Raw genomic sequence first — 20572 nt, 5'->3', positions numbered from 1 at the left:
ATGTACACTGGCTTCTAGCGTTATTTTCAACTAATAGCGACACTCCTAGCTAGTAATAGCTAGCCTAGCGGGTTAACCTGACTGGTCGATTGATCAAGTGTTCAGCTCCTCCTAAGTCTAATCTCAATCAAAGTGTCGTAGAAGTATTATTATGAGCATTAAATTTATTAATATTGTAAAATTATTATAAAAAAGAAAGAAACACTACTCCAATTATAATATACACCGAGGGCATGTTTAGTTGGTGAACAAGTTTGGATTTTGGTAGTGTAGCACATTTCGTTGTTACTTGACAAATAATGTCCAATCATGAACTAATTAGTTTTAAAAAATTTATCTCGTGCTAATCAATTAGAATGTGTAATTAGTTATTTTTTTAACTACATTTAATACTCTATGCATGTGTCCGAATATTCGATGTGACGGGTACTTGACGGATACTGTAGAATTTTTTTTGGGAATTAAACAGAGCCCGAGTCGATCCACAGTTTTAGTTGATTGTACAATAGACTGGGCTAATAGAACTAGCTAGCTAGCTTCTTATACTTTGACGATCGATCCATCCACCTGCCTACCTACCCAATAATCTTCACTCACTCATTCACTCCCCTTTAATTATAATATACAATTATTTAGCTTCCTCCCCACCCCGGCCAGCCCGCCTATAAATAGCTAGCACCCCCAGCTCCACAGCCACACCACACCACACTGCCGAGACGCAGGCACTGCAGCAGTGCACTACTACTACTCGTATCGTACTAGCAAGCTACTGTTACTGGTAGCAGCAGGTACGTACGGTAACCATGGCGAAGAAGAAAACCACCGTGGTCGCCACGCTTCTGGCTCTGAACCTCCTCTTCTTCGCCTTCGCCAACGGCTGCGGCTGCAGGTGCGGCGCCTGCCCTAGTCCAGGCGGAGGAAGCAGTGGGGGTGGTGGTGGATCTGGCGGCGGGGGAGGAGGGAGCAGTGGGGGTGGTGGTGGATCTGGCGGCGGGGGAGGAGGGAGCAGTGGGGGTGGTGGTGGATCTGGCGGCGGGGGAGGAGGGAGCAGTGGGGGTGGTGGTGGATCTGGCGGCGGGGGAGGAGGGAGCGGTGGAGGCGGTGGAGGGAGCGGCGGCGGAGGGAGCGGCGGCGGCACAGGCGGCGGCACAGGAAGCGGTCGGTGCCCCATCGACGTCCTGAAGCTGGGCGTGTGCGCCAACGTGCTGAGCGGGCTGATCAACGTGACCCTGGGGACGCCGCCGCGGACGCCGTGCTGCACGCTGATCCAGGGGCTCGCGGACCTGGAGGCGGCGGTGTGCCTCTGCACGGCGCTGCGTGCCAACGTGCTGGGCATCACCCTCAACCTGCCCATCAACCTCAGCCTCCTCGTCAACTACTGCGGCAGGCGCGTCCCCTCGGGCTTCCAGTGCGCCTAGCGCCCTAGCCTACCTAGCTAGCTCATGGATGGATCCGATCTTGCCTGCAGATCGACAAGCCTAGCTAGCTAGCACCTGATACTACTCGATCCTAATACATACGTACCATGCTATGCATGCACATGTGTGTGTGTGTGTTCAATAATTCAACAAGCTATGTATCTATCTCATCATCATCTATAGCTACTGTAATTTGTGAGTAAGAATGTGTGTGTGTGTGTGTTCTTTTACTGTATAATCCATTCATCCATATCACATAGTATGCATGTATGCAGTGTTTAATTTGTTTTGTGTGTCAACAGACAACAATATGATGATTATATATATATATAGCTAAGGGGCGGAGCCAAGAATTTATTTTTTTATTATTAGGAGAGGCCAACCATATTAATTTATATAAAAATTTAATCAAATTTCAAATTTATAATACAAAATTGGGAACCATAGGGGGGCCAGGCCCCTGCCCGCCCCCCTAGCTACGCCCTGGCTAGCTACTACCATGGCAGCTACCGGAAGTTATTTGCATTGCATGCATGTCCTACACGACGAGCGATGACCCCGACCTTTAATCTGACCACTATATATAAAGTTAAATTAAAGGATCGTCGTCGGATGTGATATGATATCATCTTCCCAATGGGTCTAATCCTCACAACCCCTAACTAGCTGCTAATATAATATATAATACATTTTACCCTGGAACTACCCTATAAAAGTTTAATTTTCAATCTAATAACGAAGTGTTAAAACCGGACAAATTTAACACTTTGACTCATTTCAAAGGTGATATTCCATTTTGTGAAAATTAAAAATATTCAAGTTTTAACTTAAAAAATTTGTAAGAAATTCATTTTAAATAAAAATACGAAATGGATGCCAACATTTTTCCAAAATGTAACATATCTATTGGCGCTCTATTATTTTTGGATAAATAAGATATAAATGGAGAAACAACAAATAGATTATATTTTTAGAAAAAAAAATTAGTACTGATTTCATATTTTTCTGATTTAAATTGAATTAGTTTGATTTTTTATATCTAATTTGGTAAAACTTGTCCGGTTTTGGCGGTGGCATATCCTTTGTTGCCGGTTTTGTTGTTGAAGGTTGAAAAATTAAACTTTTGGCATAGTTAAAAAGTGTAAACTGTACTTTTCCCTAATAATAGATGCACAAAAATAATTTAGCCACTCAGATCTTTTCCTAGACAAAATGAGACAGCTCGCTATCTTGCTAGCTAGCGATGAAAATAAACAATAATTGAAGGCAGGACTCCTACTCTTTGTCTGCATGCATGTCTGCGTCCATGCTAGTCGATGTAATTCTGATACGATTGAGATAGAATATGCATGGAGATGGATCTGCAGGAGCTAGGCAGGGTGCTCAGCTTCTGCTGGATTGAAAGGGGACGGTGGAGACGCTTATTTTGGAGGTACGTACGCTCATGCCGCCCGTGAACCCTAGCTAGATAGATAGGCTTTTTGTTGGCTTCCCCGGTCCGGTCGGTAGGCTTTTTGTTGGCTTCCCCGGTCCGGTCGGCCATGCACATGGCGACGCCGAGGTTGAACTGAAGCAGCAGGAGCAGGGATAGGTAGCGATCGATGCAGTATGGAGAAAGGAAGCTAGTAGGCCCCGTGCAGCGATCACCTGCTACTAGCCACTACTCCTCCCAAATTATTAATAATTTTATTTTTTTCTAAGTATATATTTTTTGTTATATATTTAAATATATATTATATCTAGGTGCGAACTAAAATCTATGTATTTAAAAAATTCAAAATGATTAATAATTTAGAACGGATGGATCGGAGTAGTTACCCGTAATGCTCCGGAACGGAAGTGCCTGCCTGCATGATCGATGTACTTTTTTTCAAATCGAATGATCGATGGATCTGGATGGGATGAGGGAAATAAGAAAAAGTGTTTCATTTTCCTAGCCTTTGGGCTACGTCTGCGTTTCCTCCCTAGACAATAAAATCGTGTGACTGGACTCCTTGGACACACGGTAGCGGACACGTAACTTTCTCTCGGTGTTTTATATCCTTTTCTTTTATATGAAAAATCATAGTAAATGATAAAAAAATATAAAATATAAAATTCAATTTTATTGGACTCCATATGATTAGATCTATGCAATGAAAATATGACATGATATAATTTACATATTTATAGTTTCCGCGGTTCAATTAAGGTGAAATTTTTATGGTCGCCTAATCATTATAGGCTTGAGTAGTAAAAATTTATGCTCATTAAATCATGTATGCCTGAGTTATAGATTCAGAAGTTTAATTTCAAGCTACATCAGAGACTCTTCAGTTTAGATCCAGGAGTTTTATTCTCATTGAATTCATGCCGCCGAAGCTATTCTTTTCCTCTAGATTTCTGCGCTCTAAAGTTCAAAAAAGCCAAAAAGGCCTTCAAAATATTAACAATTCTGGGGGATGGATCCTAGAAGGGGATGCTAACACTAATTTCTTCCACCTCACTGCAAATGGGAGGAAAAGGAAAAAGTCCATTCTATCACTTGAAAAAGATGGTGTCAATATCACTGACCCCCTACAGATTAGGGATAATATCCATGAGTTTTACAAAAAACTCTTTGGCAAACAACCCAAAAGCTTTGTTACCTTGTCAAACAATGCCTGGGCCAGTTGGGGAAAATTAGACATGGGAGACAATGAAGAGCTGCTGAAGCCATTCATAGAGCTAGAATTGAAATAAGTGATTTTCAGTATGAAAGAGAACTCTGCTCCTGGGCCTGATGGTTTTAGTGTTTCCTTTTACAAACACTGTTGGGAGCTGATCAAGGGTGATTTTATGATGATGGTGAATGACTTCTACCTGAGCAACTTGGATATTGCTAGACTTAATTATGGGGTAATCACATTGATCCCGAAAGTCAAAGATGCAAACAATGTCAGACAGTACAGACCTATCTGCCTTCTCAATGTCAGCTTCAAAATCTTCACCAAGCTTCTGACAGACAGACTTACTCAGACTTACTCTCCTAGCTGACAAATTGATAAGCAGGGTACAGACAGCCTTCACTAAGGGGAGATACATCCTAGATGGGGCTGTCATGCTACATGAAATTGTTCATGACATCAGATCTAGAAAGAAACAAGGGGTGATCTTTAAAATAGACTTTGAGAAAGCCTATGACAGCATTAACTGGGATTTTGTAGAGGAAGTGTTGATTAGAAAGGGTTTTGATCAGAAGGTTAGCAACTGGATTATGAGCACTGTTAGAGGGGGTAAAGTGTGCATCAACATTAATGGGGAGTATGGAACTTACTTTACTACTCACAGAGGTTTAAGACAAGGGGATCCTCTTTCACCACTTCTCTTTAACCTAGCCACTGATGCCCTTGACTATATCTTGCAAATGGCCAAAATTAAGGGACACATCAAGGGGGTAGCTACTGATCTCTTGGAAGGGGGAGTGACCCATCTCCAATATGCTGATGACACAGTAATCCTGATGGAGTACAATGACAAAACTATTACCAACATGAAGTTCTTGTTGTACTGCTTTGAATGGCTAACTGGTCTCAAAATCAACTATCACAAAAGTGAGGTCATGGTGATGGGGGTGCCTGAGTCAGAACAGCAAAGAGTAGCAAACATGCTTAACTGCAAGCTAGGAGGATTTCCAATCAAATACCTTGGTCTTCCCGTTAGTGACAAACACCTGAATGCCCAGTCCTTCTCGGGAGTCCTTGAAAAAATGAGAAGGAAACTTGCCCCTTGGAAAGGGAAGAACCTATCTTATGGAGGGAGATTTGTCCTCACTGACTCATCTTTGACCAGCATACCTATCTATACAATGGGGATGTACAGGCTAGGTTCAGAGCTTCATCAAAAAATGGATACGATTAGAGCTCAGTTCTTTTGGAGAGGGGGGGGGGGGTGATAACTTCAAATACCACATGATGCGCTGCGATCAACTTTGCCTCCCTAAAGATTTTGGAGGGCCGGGGATCTCAAACACCAAGAACCTCAACGATGCTCTCCTATTAAAATGGGTTTGGAGAATTCTTGATCAAAGAGAAGGGGATTTGTGCTGTCAACTCCTTAGGGCGAAATACCTTGGCAACAGATCATTGATGAATTGCAATAAGAGAAATGTCTCCCAGTTCTGGAGAGGGGTTCAATCTGTGAAACACATGATCAGATATGGGGTTACTTTCAAGGTACAAAATGGTAGAGACACCATTTTTTGGGATGATCTCTGGATTTCCAACATCCCCCTTCGGCTGGAATTCCCTTCACTTTACACTATCTGCAACCGAAAGGATGTGCAGGTCAGCGAGTTCTGGGATGGGGAGGCTTGGGACATTCCTTTTTGCAGATCCCTTGGCAGTAGGTCTCTGCTTGAGTGGGAGAACCTGATGGACAAGTTGGAACTAGTGCATTTGCAAACTGAAGCCGACAAACCTACCTGGGTGCTGGAAAAATCAGGAAGATACTCTACTAGATCAGCTTATAGACTCCTTTCTCACAGGGGAATCACAAACAAGAGGATGAAAAGACTGTGGGCATGCCGACTACCTATGAAGCTCAAAATTTTCCTGTGGGCTTGCTATCCAGAGGCGCTTACAAATTGGAGTGGCGCTGAAACAAAAGAAATGGAGGGGGGACGCCAATTGTCACATTTGTGGGGGCCCCGAGACGGTAGACCACATCATCTTCCAATGCGTGGTTGCTCGCTTCGTTTGGGCCTGCTTCAAAGAAATCTTGGGGTGGGACAGGAATCCCATGAGCTTTGATGATCTTTTTGAACACTGGATCCCTTTAGGGTGCAAGGAGTATAATCTGAAGCTCTTTAACTTTACTATTGTTGCATGGGCGTTATGGCTAACTAGGAATAAGACTAGAATTCAAAATATTTTTCCTAGATCTCCCGCCTCAATTATATACAAAATTCACTCTCTACTGCAGAAATGGGAGATCCTCTTACGTCGACCTGATGGAGGAAAAACTGAGGGGCTTCGGAAACAGTTGACCAGCTGGCTGAAGAACTTTGAGGAATCCAGAAATCAACCTGATGATGATGTTTGGGTTTCTTAGCGCACACAGGCTGCGCCCTGTTTTCTTTTGAGCCGCATGTGGCTTTTCAGTTCGTCTGTTTTTACCCTGTTGGCAAGTTGGCAACCCCAACAAACTCGTTTGTTACAAACTTTTATTGCTTTCTATAAAAGCCGGTGATCTATCTTCAAAAAAAAATATTAACAATTCTGATGTGTTCACTATGCACAAATCCATATCCTACCTGCGTATGTAACCGCAAAAGGAAGCGCTGAACATAAATTACGCAGAAATTTAGCCCCTAGCCCTAGGCATCACTTGCAAATTAAAGACAAGCATGGACTACCCCTACTTAATTTGTTCCCTGTCCATCTGCCTCCCATGCATCCTTAGCTTGTATAATTTTTCTTCAATTATATTATAGCTATACAACAGCAGCTGAATACGAAAGATGCCTACCTACAACAGCATCCACATGTTTTGACTTGTGGTATTGTAGAGCCATCCAGCTTTGCAAAAAGAAGTAGGAATGACCATGGTCCAGACACAGACTGACAGACTGCATATGATAAATGTTTTTCTTTCCCCTAAAAGCTAGGGAATGACACACAAGGATTGGAGCCTTCAAGGCTTCAGCCAGCAGCCTGCGTGAGCAAAGCCCACCTCTGCTGCTTATAACGAAATACCGATGCCCAGTTACCGAGCAACCTCCATCTTATTCACTTGTACCCATTCGAACTCATACAGTAAGTTGTATTATTGGAACAAGACGGCCAAGTAAATACAAGTAAACATGACAACATTAGGTTTGGTTTTCGACTACAGCAGTCTCACAGATCCACATTATTGGAGCAAGACGACCAAGTAAACACAAGTACACATGACACGAGTTACCCATACATTAGGTTTGGTTTTCTACTACAGCAGTCTCACAGATCCACGACGTCCAACATGAACATGACAAGGTCACTGGGGACATAAAGATGGAACAGATTTGTGCAGTACAGCTCAACACAATGCATTCCCTTCACTTCAGGAGGGTCTTAACGATGGATTTCACATTCAGCTTCTTCAGGTCCGTGTAGGACTGGCCACAACCGACGAACATGACCGGAGCTCCAGATATATACACCATGGAAAGCGCTGCTCCAACCTGCATGTTTCGGATGCTTGTATCAGAACACACACAAACCGAATATGCCCATAGTGAGGGGCAAGCGTACAAGTTCAGACCTTGTCGTCAATGGTGTCAAACTTGGTGAGCAGGATACCATCAATTAATCTAGCAGTAGGAACAGCAGACAGGTCTGCTAATTTCTGTTCAACAAATAAAATTGTTCAGTACAGTTAGCGATGAAAGCCAAATTCCAGGCTATGAATAGATGGGGCATGATTCAACACTATCCAACTATCTTCGAAATATGAGCATACCTGGTTGAACTTAGTGAGCTGATCGACAGCGTCATTCCCAACCAATGCTTCTCCAACAAATAAAACTAAATCTGGACTGTTAAGATTGATGAGCTTGGAGAGCGCTCTCATGAGTGGCTCATTATCCTTACAGAGATTTAGTTATAAAGAGACTGTCAGGGCAACTTGAAAGCAAAGGCTACATCTTCCAGTACAAGCAAAGAAAGGTACTTAAACAAAACCACTTAGCCTACCTGCATACGTCCAGCAGTGTCAACAAGAACAACGTCTGATTTGTTTCGGCTTGCTTCCTGAATAGCTTCCCTCGCTACAACTGCTGGATCTTTTTCATAACCCTTCTCAAAAATAGGTATCTGCACAATACCATCACACCATCAATCTCCATGTACAAATAACGCTATATAATAGAAACTAGTTAGATGGCCACTAAGAAAGAGGGGCATGGACAGGTTTTTGCCAAGAAGAGCAGTTGCACAGGAATGTGTGTGGTTATTGCCAAAAGATCCGCTGAACAAAAATTTGATTATGAACAAATATGAAGCACGGCAAAACAAAAGAAAGGCTACAGAAAAACATCGGCAAACTACTATGATGATCATGACAAGGCTCGGAGCACATAAATGATTGGATTTTAAATGATATGGACCCGACGGTATCTGCCCGCAAAGCAAAGTTCATTCATGATTTCTCCTTGGTTACTGACAGCTAAATCTAAATAATCCCCTTGGATAACAAAATGGATACATGGTCTGTAATTTCTTTTTCTTGTTTTATTTCATTTTTTCTTTATAAATATAATCAGTAGCCCCACCGGTTTCTTTTTAAAAAAATAAAATGGTAAGACAATTGCATCCCATCTGCAACTGATGGAGAAAATTGAAGATGGTGACATTTCATTGGGCCAAAAATTGGCAGGATTTTCTAGGACATGACCAAGTTTGGTATGGAAGGGATTTTTATTTCCTTAGCTTCATCATAAAACAAGTACTCATTCAGAAACGAAATAAACTCCAGATGAACATATTTACAATTTTAAACTACTCTTTCACAAAGCTATCTGGAATGAACTGTAAAACAAAATCTGAGTTCATAAACCGACAAGAACTGAAACAGGGCAGTGCAATCGCTGGATGTAGAACTTAGATCACTACCTGAAGCCTGCGTGCATGAGTCCGCAGCTGCTCAACAGCACCAGATCTGAAGGTGTCACATGCTGCAAGCGTTACAGTGAGGTTATGCTGAAGAAGCCAATAAGCAACCTTCGCAAGATTGGTCGATTTGCCAACTCCATTCACCCCAACAAAAACAATGACATACGGCCTCCCACGCTCCTTGGCTGCGTGTACATCCCTCAGTATGTCAATAGACCGCCTTGGGGTCAAAATGCGAAGAAGAGCCTCCTCCATAGCTGTCTGCAGGAGCAACCATCAAATGAACCATATTACCACCACCACCCTATAGAGTAGAACGCATAGGTTGCACAAAAGAAAGGATGTTTTGGTGAGATGAAATGTGTTAAAAACCTGGACTGTAGATGATATTCTTGTGAATGATCCTAGCTTCTTGCCCTCAAGGCTAGCTGCAACAGATTCACAAAGCTTCTCCGCAATTTCCTCTGCCTGCATAAGTAAGACCACCTTCGTTATCCAAACAGAAAAGGCTATCTATTGATAAGTATACAAAATAAACAACTACAGAATAAGCACATACCACGTTCTTTGTCATCAGTCTATCTTTGAGAGCCTTGAGCGCAGGTTGTAGATCAGACTTCTCCAATACATTGTTACCAGCAATACTGAACACAACAAAGCACAATATATTTCATTGCATGCAAAGATTTGGAGATCATATAAAAGTTACATGCTTAATGCAATATGTTCAAGAAGACAAAAGCCAGCAATCGACCTGTTTGTTTGGTGCTAGAAGGTTAAAAAAATGATAAGAAGAAGAGGGGGAAAAACCAAGTGGCCACCGCAAAATCTAGCATTGCATCATAAATAAGTATAGACTTTATTGCATAGGACAGAGCACTATACTAGGATAGTGGTCATGGTTACGTATGAGGTTTTCACATATCAATGGTTTGGCCTAATGCGGGCATGTTGTCATCTATCTGTAGGAAAAATATTTCAATCTTTTTCGTCCGCAAAAAGAGTTACATAAATACATGTCACTAACAATGGACATTCAAAGAAAAGAAATTCAAAAAGCATCTTCATCAGAGAGCCAAGCAGTAAGTATGCTCTTCTTCTCTCTCTTTTGAAGGCAAAAGCAGCATGCAGCTCAGATAATTTTAAGTGCGTGATTATGAAGGAAACAAACAAGAAGAAATTGTCGAGCCAAGTTAATTGAGTATAGACTATTTGGCCTAATAATATAGGGAAAATGGGGAGCGCATGGATTACCTCTGAAACATTGAGGAGAACCAGCCTTTCTTCTTTGGTCCATCTTCGACCTCTTCCTCCTCGCTGTCGCTGCTGAGGTTGTCATCCTTATCCATCATGCTCTCTCCCTGGTTGAGTGCGACATGTTCTGTCACCTCGTCCCCTCTCTCATCAGCCGGGTCTGTGAAATCCAACTTCTTGTTGGAAGGTTTGTCATCCCACACCCTGTCTTGCTTCCCTTTCTTCTTTGTGTCAGGTTTGGTCAGCTTCTTGGTTGCGTTGTCCGCACCGGTGTTCTTCCTATCATTCTTTCGCAACCTCTGTAGTTTAGTTACATTGAAGGCCCCGTTGTCTTTGGGGACCCCGTTCTCCTTGCCCTTAACAAGAGAGCTGTCGTTGGGTGCAGCACTCTGGTGGCCCGTGAAGGTACCATTTGCCAAAGCGTGGTGCTCCGAGTCCCCATCAGAGTCATCCTTGCCCTTGCTGGTAGCACGGGCAGCAGCGCCGCGAGCCTTGGGAGCAGTCTTGTGGGAGACGGCTGGCAGCGTACGGGACGAAATGGCCTGCTTGGACTTCATGTCCTCGGCACGCGCCTGGGCCTCGAGATGGAGCTGGCGGAATATGTCGGTGAAGTCGTCGTAGTTGGTGCGCTTGGGATCATAAATCTGGGAGAAGTCCTTGCGGACGGCGGCGAGGAGATCATCGACGTAGAGAAGATGCAGAATCTTCTGGTAGACGGCGACAAAGACGAGGCCGAGGTCGTTGTGGAAGGTCCACTTGAGGGCGTAGTTGTCCTGGGAGAAGCTGGCGTCGGCGGAGCGCTCCTCGAGGAGGCAGGATCGGATGAGGGCGTCGATGGGCGAGCCCTTGAGGGCGGCGGCGCCGAGCGCCCGGCACGAGGACCAGAGGATGAGGCCGCCCCGCGTGAAGATGAGCAGCTCCTCCAACATGGCGGCGAACCTGATTGGATTGGATTGGATTAGATGTTTAGGGTAAGAATGGTTCTTACAGGAAATCAGGATCCAGATCGAGGTCGAGGAGCACGAGTTATTAATTATTAATTAGCCTATGCGTAGGGGCAGCGGCAGGAAGAGGATTTGGTGGTAGATCGGACATGGATCATGGGGCGGCGACGGTGCGTCGGAGATTCGAATCTGACGCAGGAGGAAAGGAAAACCTAAGAAAGAGGAAACAGCTGATCACTTTACTTACCACCAGGAGGAGGAGGAGGAGGAGCGACGGCGGCGGGTCGGGAACCGGCGGGGGAGATTCGTGGGGAAGAGAAACGGAGTGGACAAGGGGGATGGGGTTGGGTGGGCGAGGATGAAATCAAGAGGAGCGAGCCGAAGCCGAGGAGGACGAGGGAGATCGGGCAACGTGGGCTGGGCCTGGGCCTGGGCCTGGGCCGCTGCGGCTTGGTCCTGCCGGCCACGGTTGACCGACTCGTTTCCATCACACACGACATGCAGCTCTCTACAGTACTACAGTAGCTGTCCCCGCTTTTGTTCGGCTCATAGATTTCCGCTGATTCAACAGTATTTCATGAGAAAGAATAGACTACTTTTCAAAATCAAAAAAAAAGAGAGGCTTTTCATAATAAACGAATAGCCTGAAATAAATCGAAAGCATACTAGCATTATGCATTTTTTTTTCAAATACTACTACAGAGCTAGGATCATTGAGCTAGTAACATAGTTTCAAAAAAAAAAAAAGAGCTAGTAACATCAACCTTCTGTTGCAATCGACCCTTGCTGCTCCAGAGATCGATGTGCCTCTCAAAACCTCGTCCCATAATCGACCCTTCCAGAATCCAGATCGTACATACACAAAGCTCAATTCAGCCCAACATACCCACCCTCTGGCCATGCTCAAAAGTCTAATCTCATTTGGGAAGCAAAAGCAAGGAATTAAAAGTTATGATAACCAACCGCACCAACATTCTCAATTGGGGAGTAGAATGTTCCTACCTCAATCCTGGACTAATAACTTCCTACAAATCCTGGCCCAGAGGAAAACATATTGCCTGCCCATTGAGTTAGATCACCTAGATGGAACCGACGCTAAAATAAGCCACCACCTGCCAATTCACGCTGTGCCACTGCAGTGCAGGATGCATCCTCCAGATTGGAGCCTTCAGTAGATGGAGTGCTCTCGTCGCCAACAGTAACCTGAGAATTGGGGTACTGGGACCTTCCATCGCCAACAGAAACCTTAAAACTAGAGCAATTTGTGCTACCATCAACAAGGCCCCCCTGAGAATTGCCCTTACCTGTGCTCCCGTATCCTACTACAGCCCCAGAATCGGTGTTATTTGTGCTTCCATCGCCATCGGCAGCTAGAGACTTGAGGTAATGTGTGCTTCCATCACCAACAGTAACCTGAGAACTGGCATTATCTGTGCTTCCCTCGCCAACACGGACATGAGAATTGGGCTGATGTGTGCCCCCATCGCCAACAGTAACCTGAGAATTGGCAACAGTATCATGAGAATCGGGTTGATGCCTCCTGCTCCCATCGCCAACAGTAGCCTGAGAACTGGTGTTACTTGTGCTTCCGTCACCAACAGTGACATAAGAACTTGATTCATGTGTGCCCCCATTGCAAATGGGAACCTGGGAACTGGGGTATTGCGTGCTCCCATTGCCAACAGTAGTATGAGAACTGGGGTGATGTGTGCTTCCATCGCCAACAGTAACTTGAGAATTGGAGTGATTAGTGCTCCCATTCCCATCACCAATGGGAACCTGAGAATTGTGGCCATGCTTGCTCGAACTGCCAATGGCAACCTCAGAATTGAGGCAATGCAAGCTACCAGTACCAACGGCAACCTGAGAACTGGGGCAAGGCTTGCAGCCAGTGCCAGTTGCAACATGAGAATTGGGGAAATGCGTGACCGCGAAGCCAGTGCAAACCTGAGGCTTGGGGTAATGTGTGACCCAGTAGCCAGTGGCAACCTGAGAATTGGAGTAACACATTTTAGGTGCCTTGTTTGCGCCGAGAGCATCATTGTGAAAGCTGCCAACAATTGCCTGCAGGGTGTACATTAAGTTAGATTTTATTATTATTGTTTGTTTGAGAGAGGGAGAGGGGGGGGAGATGATAGGATCGTCCCCTTCGAAAGAAAGAATATACAAAAGAGGGGTTCAAAGGTACTCTAGACAGAATATACAAAAGAGGGGTTCAAAGGTACTCTAGACAGATACTAAGACTGCAAAAGCTCTAGGGATAACCAGAGCACAGTCAAAGAAGAGGTTCCTTCTCCAATTCTGCATTCTTAGATTTTTCATTTCCAAATATTAAGTTATATGTGATGTATTGTTTATCACCTATATGTTTTATGGATGCATGAAACATACAACATATACAGAAAAACGGAACTATGAAACTAGAAATACACAACCACAGAGATTCACATTATTCTTCCCATGATAAACACACAAAAGAATATTGCACACTAAAATAGATGTTTGCAATAATTTCAATTGATTACTCTATCAAAGTACTGAATAACTTAAAAAGCCTTAACATCTTAATGCACCTGTCCAGGTATTGCAGCCACAAGAGGTCCAGCTACAACGCCACCGATCACAGAACAATCAACACAAGCAAGGGCCACAGATAAGCACCCAAATCCAGGGGTATCAGATGTCAAAATGGATCCGAACACGTGAATGATTTCTAAAGGACCCTGCAGAGAATATGAATAAATTAATAACGTGATATAAAAAAGGTTAAACTTTGGGCATGTAACCTGTTTTAAGGGACTAAAAGGTTCAAACCTTGTGATTTAAGGTGACAGCAGAGTGCAGTAGATTTGCTTCCTGAACGACCCCAAGCACTGAGAGAACACAGACAGCCTTCCCAATTATTTTCGAGAACCCCACAATCTTTGATACAATATCCTGTACGACCATTTTCAGGTAATCAAACTCCATAAAATCAATTTTAACGGACCAAAAAAATAGAGCAACTGCTCAGTGATCAATCCCATATATAGATTCATGCAAAATGGTTTAAGGTTGTGTGCATCAGACATACAAAAGGCAACAGGATCAGTAAGAGAAGAACACACATGCATCCAAGTTATGATGTCCCTGATCCATCTCATGTCAGGATCCCATGCTCCCACGTACCATATGGTCATATGACCCAAACTCACGATCTGACGACTTGATACCTTCTTAGGTAAAGGTGACACTATATACCACTCAAGTTGTGTAAATTTCTTCAGAAGATAAAGTTGTTGCCATTTGTATAAGCACAAGTAAAAACAGGAATTCTTGAAAAAGAAAAAGAAAAACAGAAAAGCAACCGGGTCCTTTTTCCAACAAGGCAATATAATTGTGGCAAACAAGAGAGTGCTTTACTATTTTGACAGCAATTTCCACTTGAGCAGTGCTATATACAATAGTATCACATCTGCAGTCTGCAATAGGCTTTCATGGGATTGCTGCAGATATTACGAGCATAAGGAAGTGTAAAAGGATATGCTCAAAATTCCTATGCTTTTAACAGTGCAGGTAAAGTCCCTAGAAGCTCAGGAAGCGTATCAATTCACTCGACATCTAGATAAAAGGCTGACTGCACTGCACACAAGAGACCAAACTAGCTAAGAAGACGCAAGCATACTGCATAATGCATTACCTCTCCCACATCTATTTTGAGCACGTGCGGCTGGAGCCCACCCGATTGGAATTGGAAGTGCCCTGTCCACAAAATTCAGCAAATTACAGGGCAGAAAAAATAAGGCAGACAAAGTTGGCAGGAAGCTTTACCGTGGGTAGCTATAGCTAGAGTCGGCGATGGCGGTGCCCGTGCGGGCGGAGTTAGGAGGAACCCCGGCGGCGGGAGGACGCGGTCGCAGTTGCGCGGGCGCCCCCGCCGCCGCTTCTCCGGCATCTGCGGCGGCGGCGGCGGCGGCAGCGGGGGAGTAGGAGCGGCAGCGAGCGGCAGCGGCGGCGGCGGGTCGAGGCGGGTGCGCATGGCCCGCACAAAGGGCGAAGGGGCCCGCAGGCTGTGGAAAGCGGAGGGCGCCTCCATTGCTCGACTTAAAAGGAACACCCTAGCAGCGGAGGAGGTAGAGGGAGGACCAAAGGACGGCGACATGGCGGCGCCGGCGCTTCCTACCTCTTCTTCTCTTTCCCTCTTCATTTTTCTTTTTCCTGTTTAGCTTCGGCGGTTGCGGTGCGGCGGCAGACCGCGAGAATCCCGCCGAACGCGAGGGCAGCGCCGCCCCCTTTCCCCTTCCCGGCTGAGGCCCTGATCCGGCCCGGACTTCCCCTCCAACCGCAGCCTCCTCCGCCGTCGCCGGCCGCCTCCCTCGGCAGCAGAGCCCTCCGGATGCCCGCCGCCGCCGCTGCAAGTAAGTGGAGGAGGAAACACACCAGGAGGACGGCGTAGACCGAGTCAGGGTTCACCAAACCGGCCGGAACCGGTCCGGTTACCGCGGTTACCGGTCTAACCGGCCCGGACCGGTTCCGGTTCCGGCCGGTTTTAAACCGGCCCAAATTCAAATTTTAAATTTGAATTCTAAAAAATGGAAAAATCCCAAAAAAAATCTTAAAAATACTTCAAGTTGCGACGAATCTAATGATGTCAAATTTTTTCAAATATTCGTTCATTTAGTATACTTTGCGAGCATTTGAAGTTAAACAAAAAAACGTGCATACAAAAGTATACAAATACAATGTAAAAATAGTAAAAAAAGGGTTGGAGGGTTCATTTAGCCTAAAACATGTTATACAAACATTCATTTAATATACTTTGCGGATATTTGAATTTAAAAAAAAAAGAAAAAAAAATTGAATTTAGCGGGTCACCAGTCAAACCGACCGGTTACCAGTCAAACCGACCGGTAACCGGTCAAACCGGACCGGTAAACCGGTCTAACCGGCCGGTTAGCCGTTCGAAACCGGTATAACTGCGGGTTTTGAATTCAAATTTGAGTTTGACCGGTTTTTACCGGTAACCGGTCAAACCGGACCGGTTAGCCGGAACCGGGCGCCGGCGGTTCGGTCCAAACGGTCGGATAAAAAAACCCTGAGACCGACCGACCCCTCCCTCCCAGGGTTAACCATTTCGTTTTCCGGTCAAATCCCGGTGTTTAGCGGAAACGGAATTCCGTTCCGAAATTTCGGTAAATTTCGGTCGAAATTTGTTGAATTTTGAATTTGAAAACAAAATATACCGAAAAATACCGAAATTTCGGATCTCGGTAACTAGCGGAAACGAAAAATTTTCCGAAATTTCAGCGAAATTTCGCCGAAATTGTTAACCCTCCTCTCCCCGTGGCCGTATTAGTAGTATTGTTTGATTTGTATTAATGATTGTCTTGGCTAGTTCCATGACTTGGTATGTATTACTAATTATTATTTTATCTAATTTTGCGTTTTACGAATTTTAAACATATTGCCAATATCACATTCTGCTCATATTCTTGAATGAGTATGAGCTATCATGTCATTTTACACGCACAACGCACAATCTAGTACAAATAATTAGGGTTACCAAACATCATGCCTATTCAGCCAATAATTCTCCAGACAGCAGATTCTTAGCAAATCCAGCTTCTTAAACAATGATTCTCAGAAAAGCTGAACGCAAATAGAGCCACTCCCTCTCTCCACTAGATATGTACATGCTCTTTCCGTTTCTCTCAGGTCTTGCACTATTAATCAAAATTTTCAAAAAGTTCGACTTAAAATAAACCGAACCCAACCGATGTGCCATTAATGTTTGAGGTTTTCTATAAAATAAATCAGTCAATTTTGAAGCCGTCAATAGCTATTTTGTTAGATCTGCGTAATGGTTATGGTGTTATGTCTACTACTACTGGCTTAATCCAGGGCTCCCATTTCCAAGTTTGAGATCATTCAGTTGCACTAGCGAGTCTGTCCTTCCTATCTCAGGAGGAACAAAGGCCTGGTTTAGATTCAAAATTTAAATTTTCAAAAATATCACATAGAAGGTTGCGGCACCTGCATCGAATGTTGTGTCACATCGTAGTTTACAGACGAATTATTTAATTTATTCTGTAATTAGTTCATGTTTAATACTTTGAATGTGTGCCGGAATATCAGATGTGACACTTTACACCAAAACTTTACATCATCTAAACAAAAGCCACACGCCACAAGGAGGGCATGACCCCATGATGATGGTCGGGTCAGACCGTCGGAGGCAAAGGGACATGGTAGGTTAGGCCAGAGCGAGACTTCCAATCGGCGATAACGTTTAGTGCCAAGTGCCAATTTTAATCACTCTGTTCAACTAGCTGTGGCTGGTGGCTAGTGTTGATTTGCTGTAAAAGAAAAATACTGCTGGATGACTGGTGGATGGTGCTGATTTGGTGTGAGAGAAAAACACTGCTGCTAGTTGCCAACAGAACAGAGCGAATAGAAATGTTATCCGAATGTCACGTTATTTATGAGAAGAGAGAATATAGAGTTTCATAGAGTGAGAGATGAGTATCATCTTTGACAATTACCATGCCATGATACTACACCGATAGGATTATCAAGTTTCCAATCTTGATAACTGTGCAACGATACTTCCCACTGGACTTGCCTAACATGTGAGACCCCGGGAGCATTTAGCACTCCCTTCTTAACTCCAGCCCACAGGTGTAGTGTCAACAACATCAAGGGCTGCAAATGGCACTGCATTCCAGAAAGCTTAGCGGTAGATTAATAGCGGCCTGAAAATGTCAGTTACAAAGCGCCTCCAGTTCAAAACCTCAATTCTGAGTATAGTAGAGAGTAAAATGCATTGGCGGTCCCTAATCTTATCGTGAGGTGTCATTCTAGGTCTCTGATATCTCAATATGCATTTTCAGATCCTCAAACTTATCTTAGTATGTCATTTAGGTCTCTCAATATGCATATTGAAATCTCTAAACTTATCATGGAGTGTCATCCGGTCCCTAAACTCTTAAAATATTTTTTTTATTTTCCAAACTTGTAATGGTGAATGTGATGAGTTTGCATATCTATCACAAAGATGCATTATGAGAGTTTAGGGACCTGAGTGGTATATCAGGACAAATTCGAGGGTCTGAAAATGCATTTTGAAAGTTTGGGGATTTAAATGACACCTCAGAACAAGTTTATGAACCGCCCATGTATTTTACTCATAGGATTATGTACTAGTAGTTACAAGTGCCGATTTATATTTGAAATCCACAATCAGAGCGACACATCATTCATGCACATCATGCCAATATCATAAACATATCGAGCGATAGCTCACCAAGACTGTCTTTCGAAAAAAAAAGATAGCTCACCAAGACTATCTATGTTACTATGTTCACAGCTAGGATATCTGGGAGTTCCATCTGTGTTTTTCTTTATAATACAGACAGAAAAATCTGCTCTGCTCTTCTCAGGGGACCTGCTCGACTCGAGGTTCATGGAACCACACCACACTGCAGCAGTTCCTCACTTCTATTCTAGTAATTCGGCTCAACTCATCTCAAGACCGGTCCCAGCTTTCCCAACTACTATTCTAGTAGCTCCCAAACTATATCCTGGATTGCTTGCAGTGTCACCCTTGAGTAATTCACTGATCTGCGTGCTCAATCAATCTTCGCTTCTTCTCTTTTTGAGCTAGGCCACCCATTTTCTGCACATCTGCTGCGGCCCCCATGTCTCTTATTCTGGGCAACTAATCGTGTGTGAACCGTATTCTGCACCGCCATCACATCCTTAATGCCGTCGTGGAGTTGCCTGCATAGAGCATCAAGAGTTAGCATGGGGAACGGCTCCTCAATAAGAACACCAACCTGGAATGGACGAGAGTTATTGGATCTCTGAAGATTGATGGTAGACATGATAGAAATAAACATCCGCACTGCCTAAGATATATGCGGGTTGCCAAGTCGACCCAAATTACTACTGCAGCTGTTTGTTCTTGACACACCTAAAATATCATGTACAAGTTAATATATGGCTAAATTTTGTACTGACAAAAATAGCTATCCTGAAGTACTCGCTAGTTGGAGAATGTCCACTGTTTTGGGAGAGCCAGTGATATAAAAAAGAGACTAGGGTGGTATGGTACAACAGAATGGCTGCTAGTGCTCTGTTTTGGCACAGTTTGGGATGCAAGCATGATTTGCAGGCTGAAATGAAAGTAGAAACTTACTTCCTCAATGCAGAAGAGTGATGCAGCACTGATAAAGGTAGCTGGAACAACAATCCATTTACATTCATCCCAGAGTATCACTGGGAGTGTAAGATGCCAGAGAACAAGGAACCTGGAAGTAAGTCTGGTGTATGAGAGAGGAATCTGGAACAACAATCCATTTACATTCATCCCAGAGTATCACTGGGAGTGTAAGATGCCAGAGAACAAGGAACCTGGAAGTAAGTCTGGTGTATGAGAGAGGAATAGGAATCCCAATGAGCTGCTCGCAGACACCGATTCCTTCAAGAAAACAAGACAGTTTAGACTCCTACAAAACAAAGCAAGAAAAATAAATAGCATTAGGTTATGTGATTTCCGACTAAGTAGGATTTTCCATCCATATAACAATACATATACATACAGTAGAATATATAGTTACCATGACGCTCCGCTTCTGTTCGTCGAGATCTAGCATCTGAAGACTTTGTGAAATGAACTCGATAATACAACGGGGGCGGTGTTTCGATGCCAGTACAACATTGAGGTCATCTTGGGCGAGCAAGCCCTCAAGGCCCCCTTTGACGTCCGAGTCGCAAATGAGGTGACACTGAAACATCAGTTGCGATGCGTCACTCACTCATTGCAGGAGCTAGGAGGAGCGCGAGCGCGGGCGCGGTGAGCTGGTAGGGCAGCGAGGACGCGGTGAAGGCGTAGGCCGGGAGGAGGGTGTTGTAGGTGGCGATGGCGGCGGCGAAGGCGGTCAAGGCGGAGACAGGGGGCGCGAGGGAGAGGATGACGCGGGAGGAGAGCGCGGCGAGGAGGTGGCGCAGGTGGCGGCGGGAGCTGCGGTGCTCGCGCCAGGAGGCGTGGTCGTAGAGCGGGCGGCGGTCGCGGACGCGGCGCTCCTGGACGGCGTCGGCCCAGTCGGGCACCGCGGAGAGAAGGGAGAGCACAGGGTTGGGGCTGCTGCCGCTGGGGGCTTTGGAGGTGGGCGGGGGCGGGGGGTCGGGGGGCAAGCAGCGGGCTACGTGGAGGCGGTGGCGGTGGCCCGTCGCCGGGGGTTTGGGCGCCGGCGCCGCCATGGCCCTGCGCCTGCGCGGCGGCGACGAGTCGAATTGGTTCGCTCGCTCGCTGCCTTGGCACGGAAGGGCCTTTGAATGAATGGTGTGGAGGAGGGAGGGGGCCTGT

At 44.8% G+C, this 20572-nt stretch overlaps 3 protein-coding genes across 6 annotated transcripts; 1 reads left to right on the top strand and 2 right to left on the bottom strand.

The window, feature by feature from the left end:
- The first annotated feature begins 678 nt into the window (after positions 1 to 678).
- Positions 679 to 1707, top strand: LOC120647637 (acanthoscurrin-1-like). The gene has a single exon (XM_039924502.1). It carries the CDS (start codon positions 804 to 806, stop codon positions 1416 to 1418), a length of 615 nt encoding a protein of 204 aa, XP_039780436.1. The 5' UTR covers positions 679 to 803; the 3' UTR covers positions 1419 to 1707.
- Positions 1708 to 7142: 5435 nt separating this feature from the next.
- On the bottom strand, positions 7143 to 15616 carry LOC120647634 (signal recognition particle receptor subunit alpha-like). Of its 4 annotated transcripts, XM_039924495.1 has the most exons (13): positions 15037 to 15616; positions 14906 to 14967; positions 14041 to 14163; positions 13800 to 13949; positions 11991 to 13290; positions 10283 to 11221; positions 9588 to 9672; positions 9401 to 9496; positions 9029 to 9289; positions 8111 to 8230; positions 7878 to 8003; positions 7680 to 7763; positions 7143 to 7599 (listed from the first exon to the last, which is right to left on the bottom strand). In XM_039924495.1, the coding sequence occupies exons 5-13, from the start codon at positions 12125 to 12127 to the stop codon at positions 7474 to 7476; spliced, it is 1974 nt and encodes a 657-aa protein (XP_039780429.1). In that variant the 5' UTR covers positions 12128 to 13290; positions 13800 to 13949; positions 14041 to 14163; positions 14906 to 14967; positions 15037 to 15616; the 3' UTR covers positions 7143 to 7473. The 4 variants fall into 4 exon arrangements, with proteins under 4 accessions (XP_039780429.1, XP_039780431.1, XP_039780433.1 ...); XM_039924497.1 differs by lacking the exons at positions 11991 to 13290; positions 13800 to 13949; positions 14041 to 14163; positions 14906 to 14967; positions 15037 to 15616 and adding an exon at positions 11474 to 11646; XM_039924499.1 differs by lacking the exons at positions 11991 to 13290; positions 13800 to 13949; positions 14041 to 14163; positions 14906 to 14967; positions 15037 to 15616 and adding an exon at positions 11481 to 11613 and having other exon boundaries at positions 10283 to 11222.
- A 2792-nt stretch (positions 15617 to 18408) lies between these two features.
- On the bottom strand, positions 18409 to 20481 carry LOC120647635 (UPF0187 protein At3g61320, chloroplastic-like). The gene is given in 5 exon segments (XM_039924500.1): positions 18409 to 19040; positions 19403 to 19514; positions 19618 to 19712; positions 19824 to 20034; positions 20036 to 20481. Coding segments are annotated over 5 exon segments (1056 nt in total). The 5' UTR covers positions 20467 to 20481; the 3' UTR covers positions 18409 to 18833.
- Between the last annotated feature and the right edge of the window lie 91 nt (positions 20482 to 20572).

This window comes from Panicum virgatum, chromosome 9K (genome assembly GCF_016808335.1).
Source record: "Panicum virgatum strain AP13 chromosome 9K, P.virgatum_v5, whole genome shotgun sequence".
Taxonomy (NCBI): Eukaryota; Viridiplantae; Streptophyta; class Magnoliopsida; order Poales; family Poaceae; genus Panicum; species Panicum virgatum.
The sequence above is the reverse complement of the archived record's forward strand: the minus strand, read 5'-3'. Positions and strand labels throughout refer to the sequence as shown.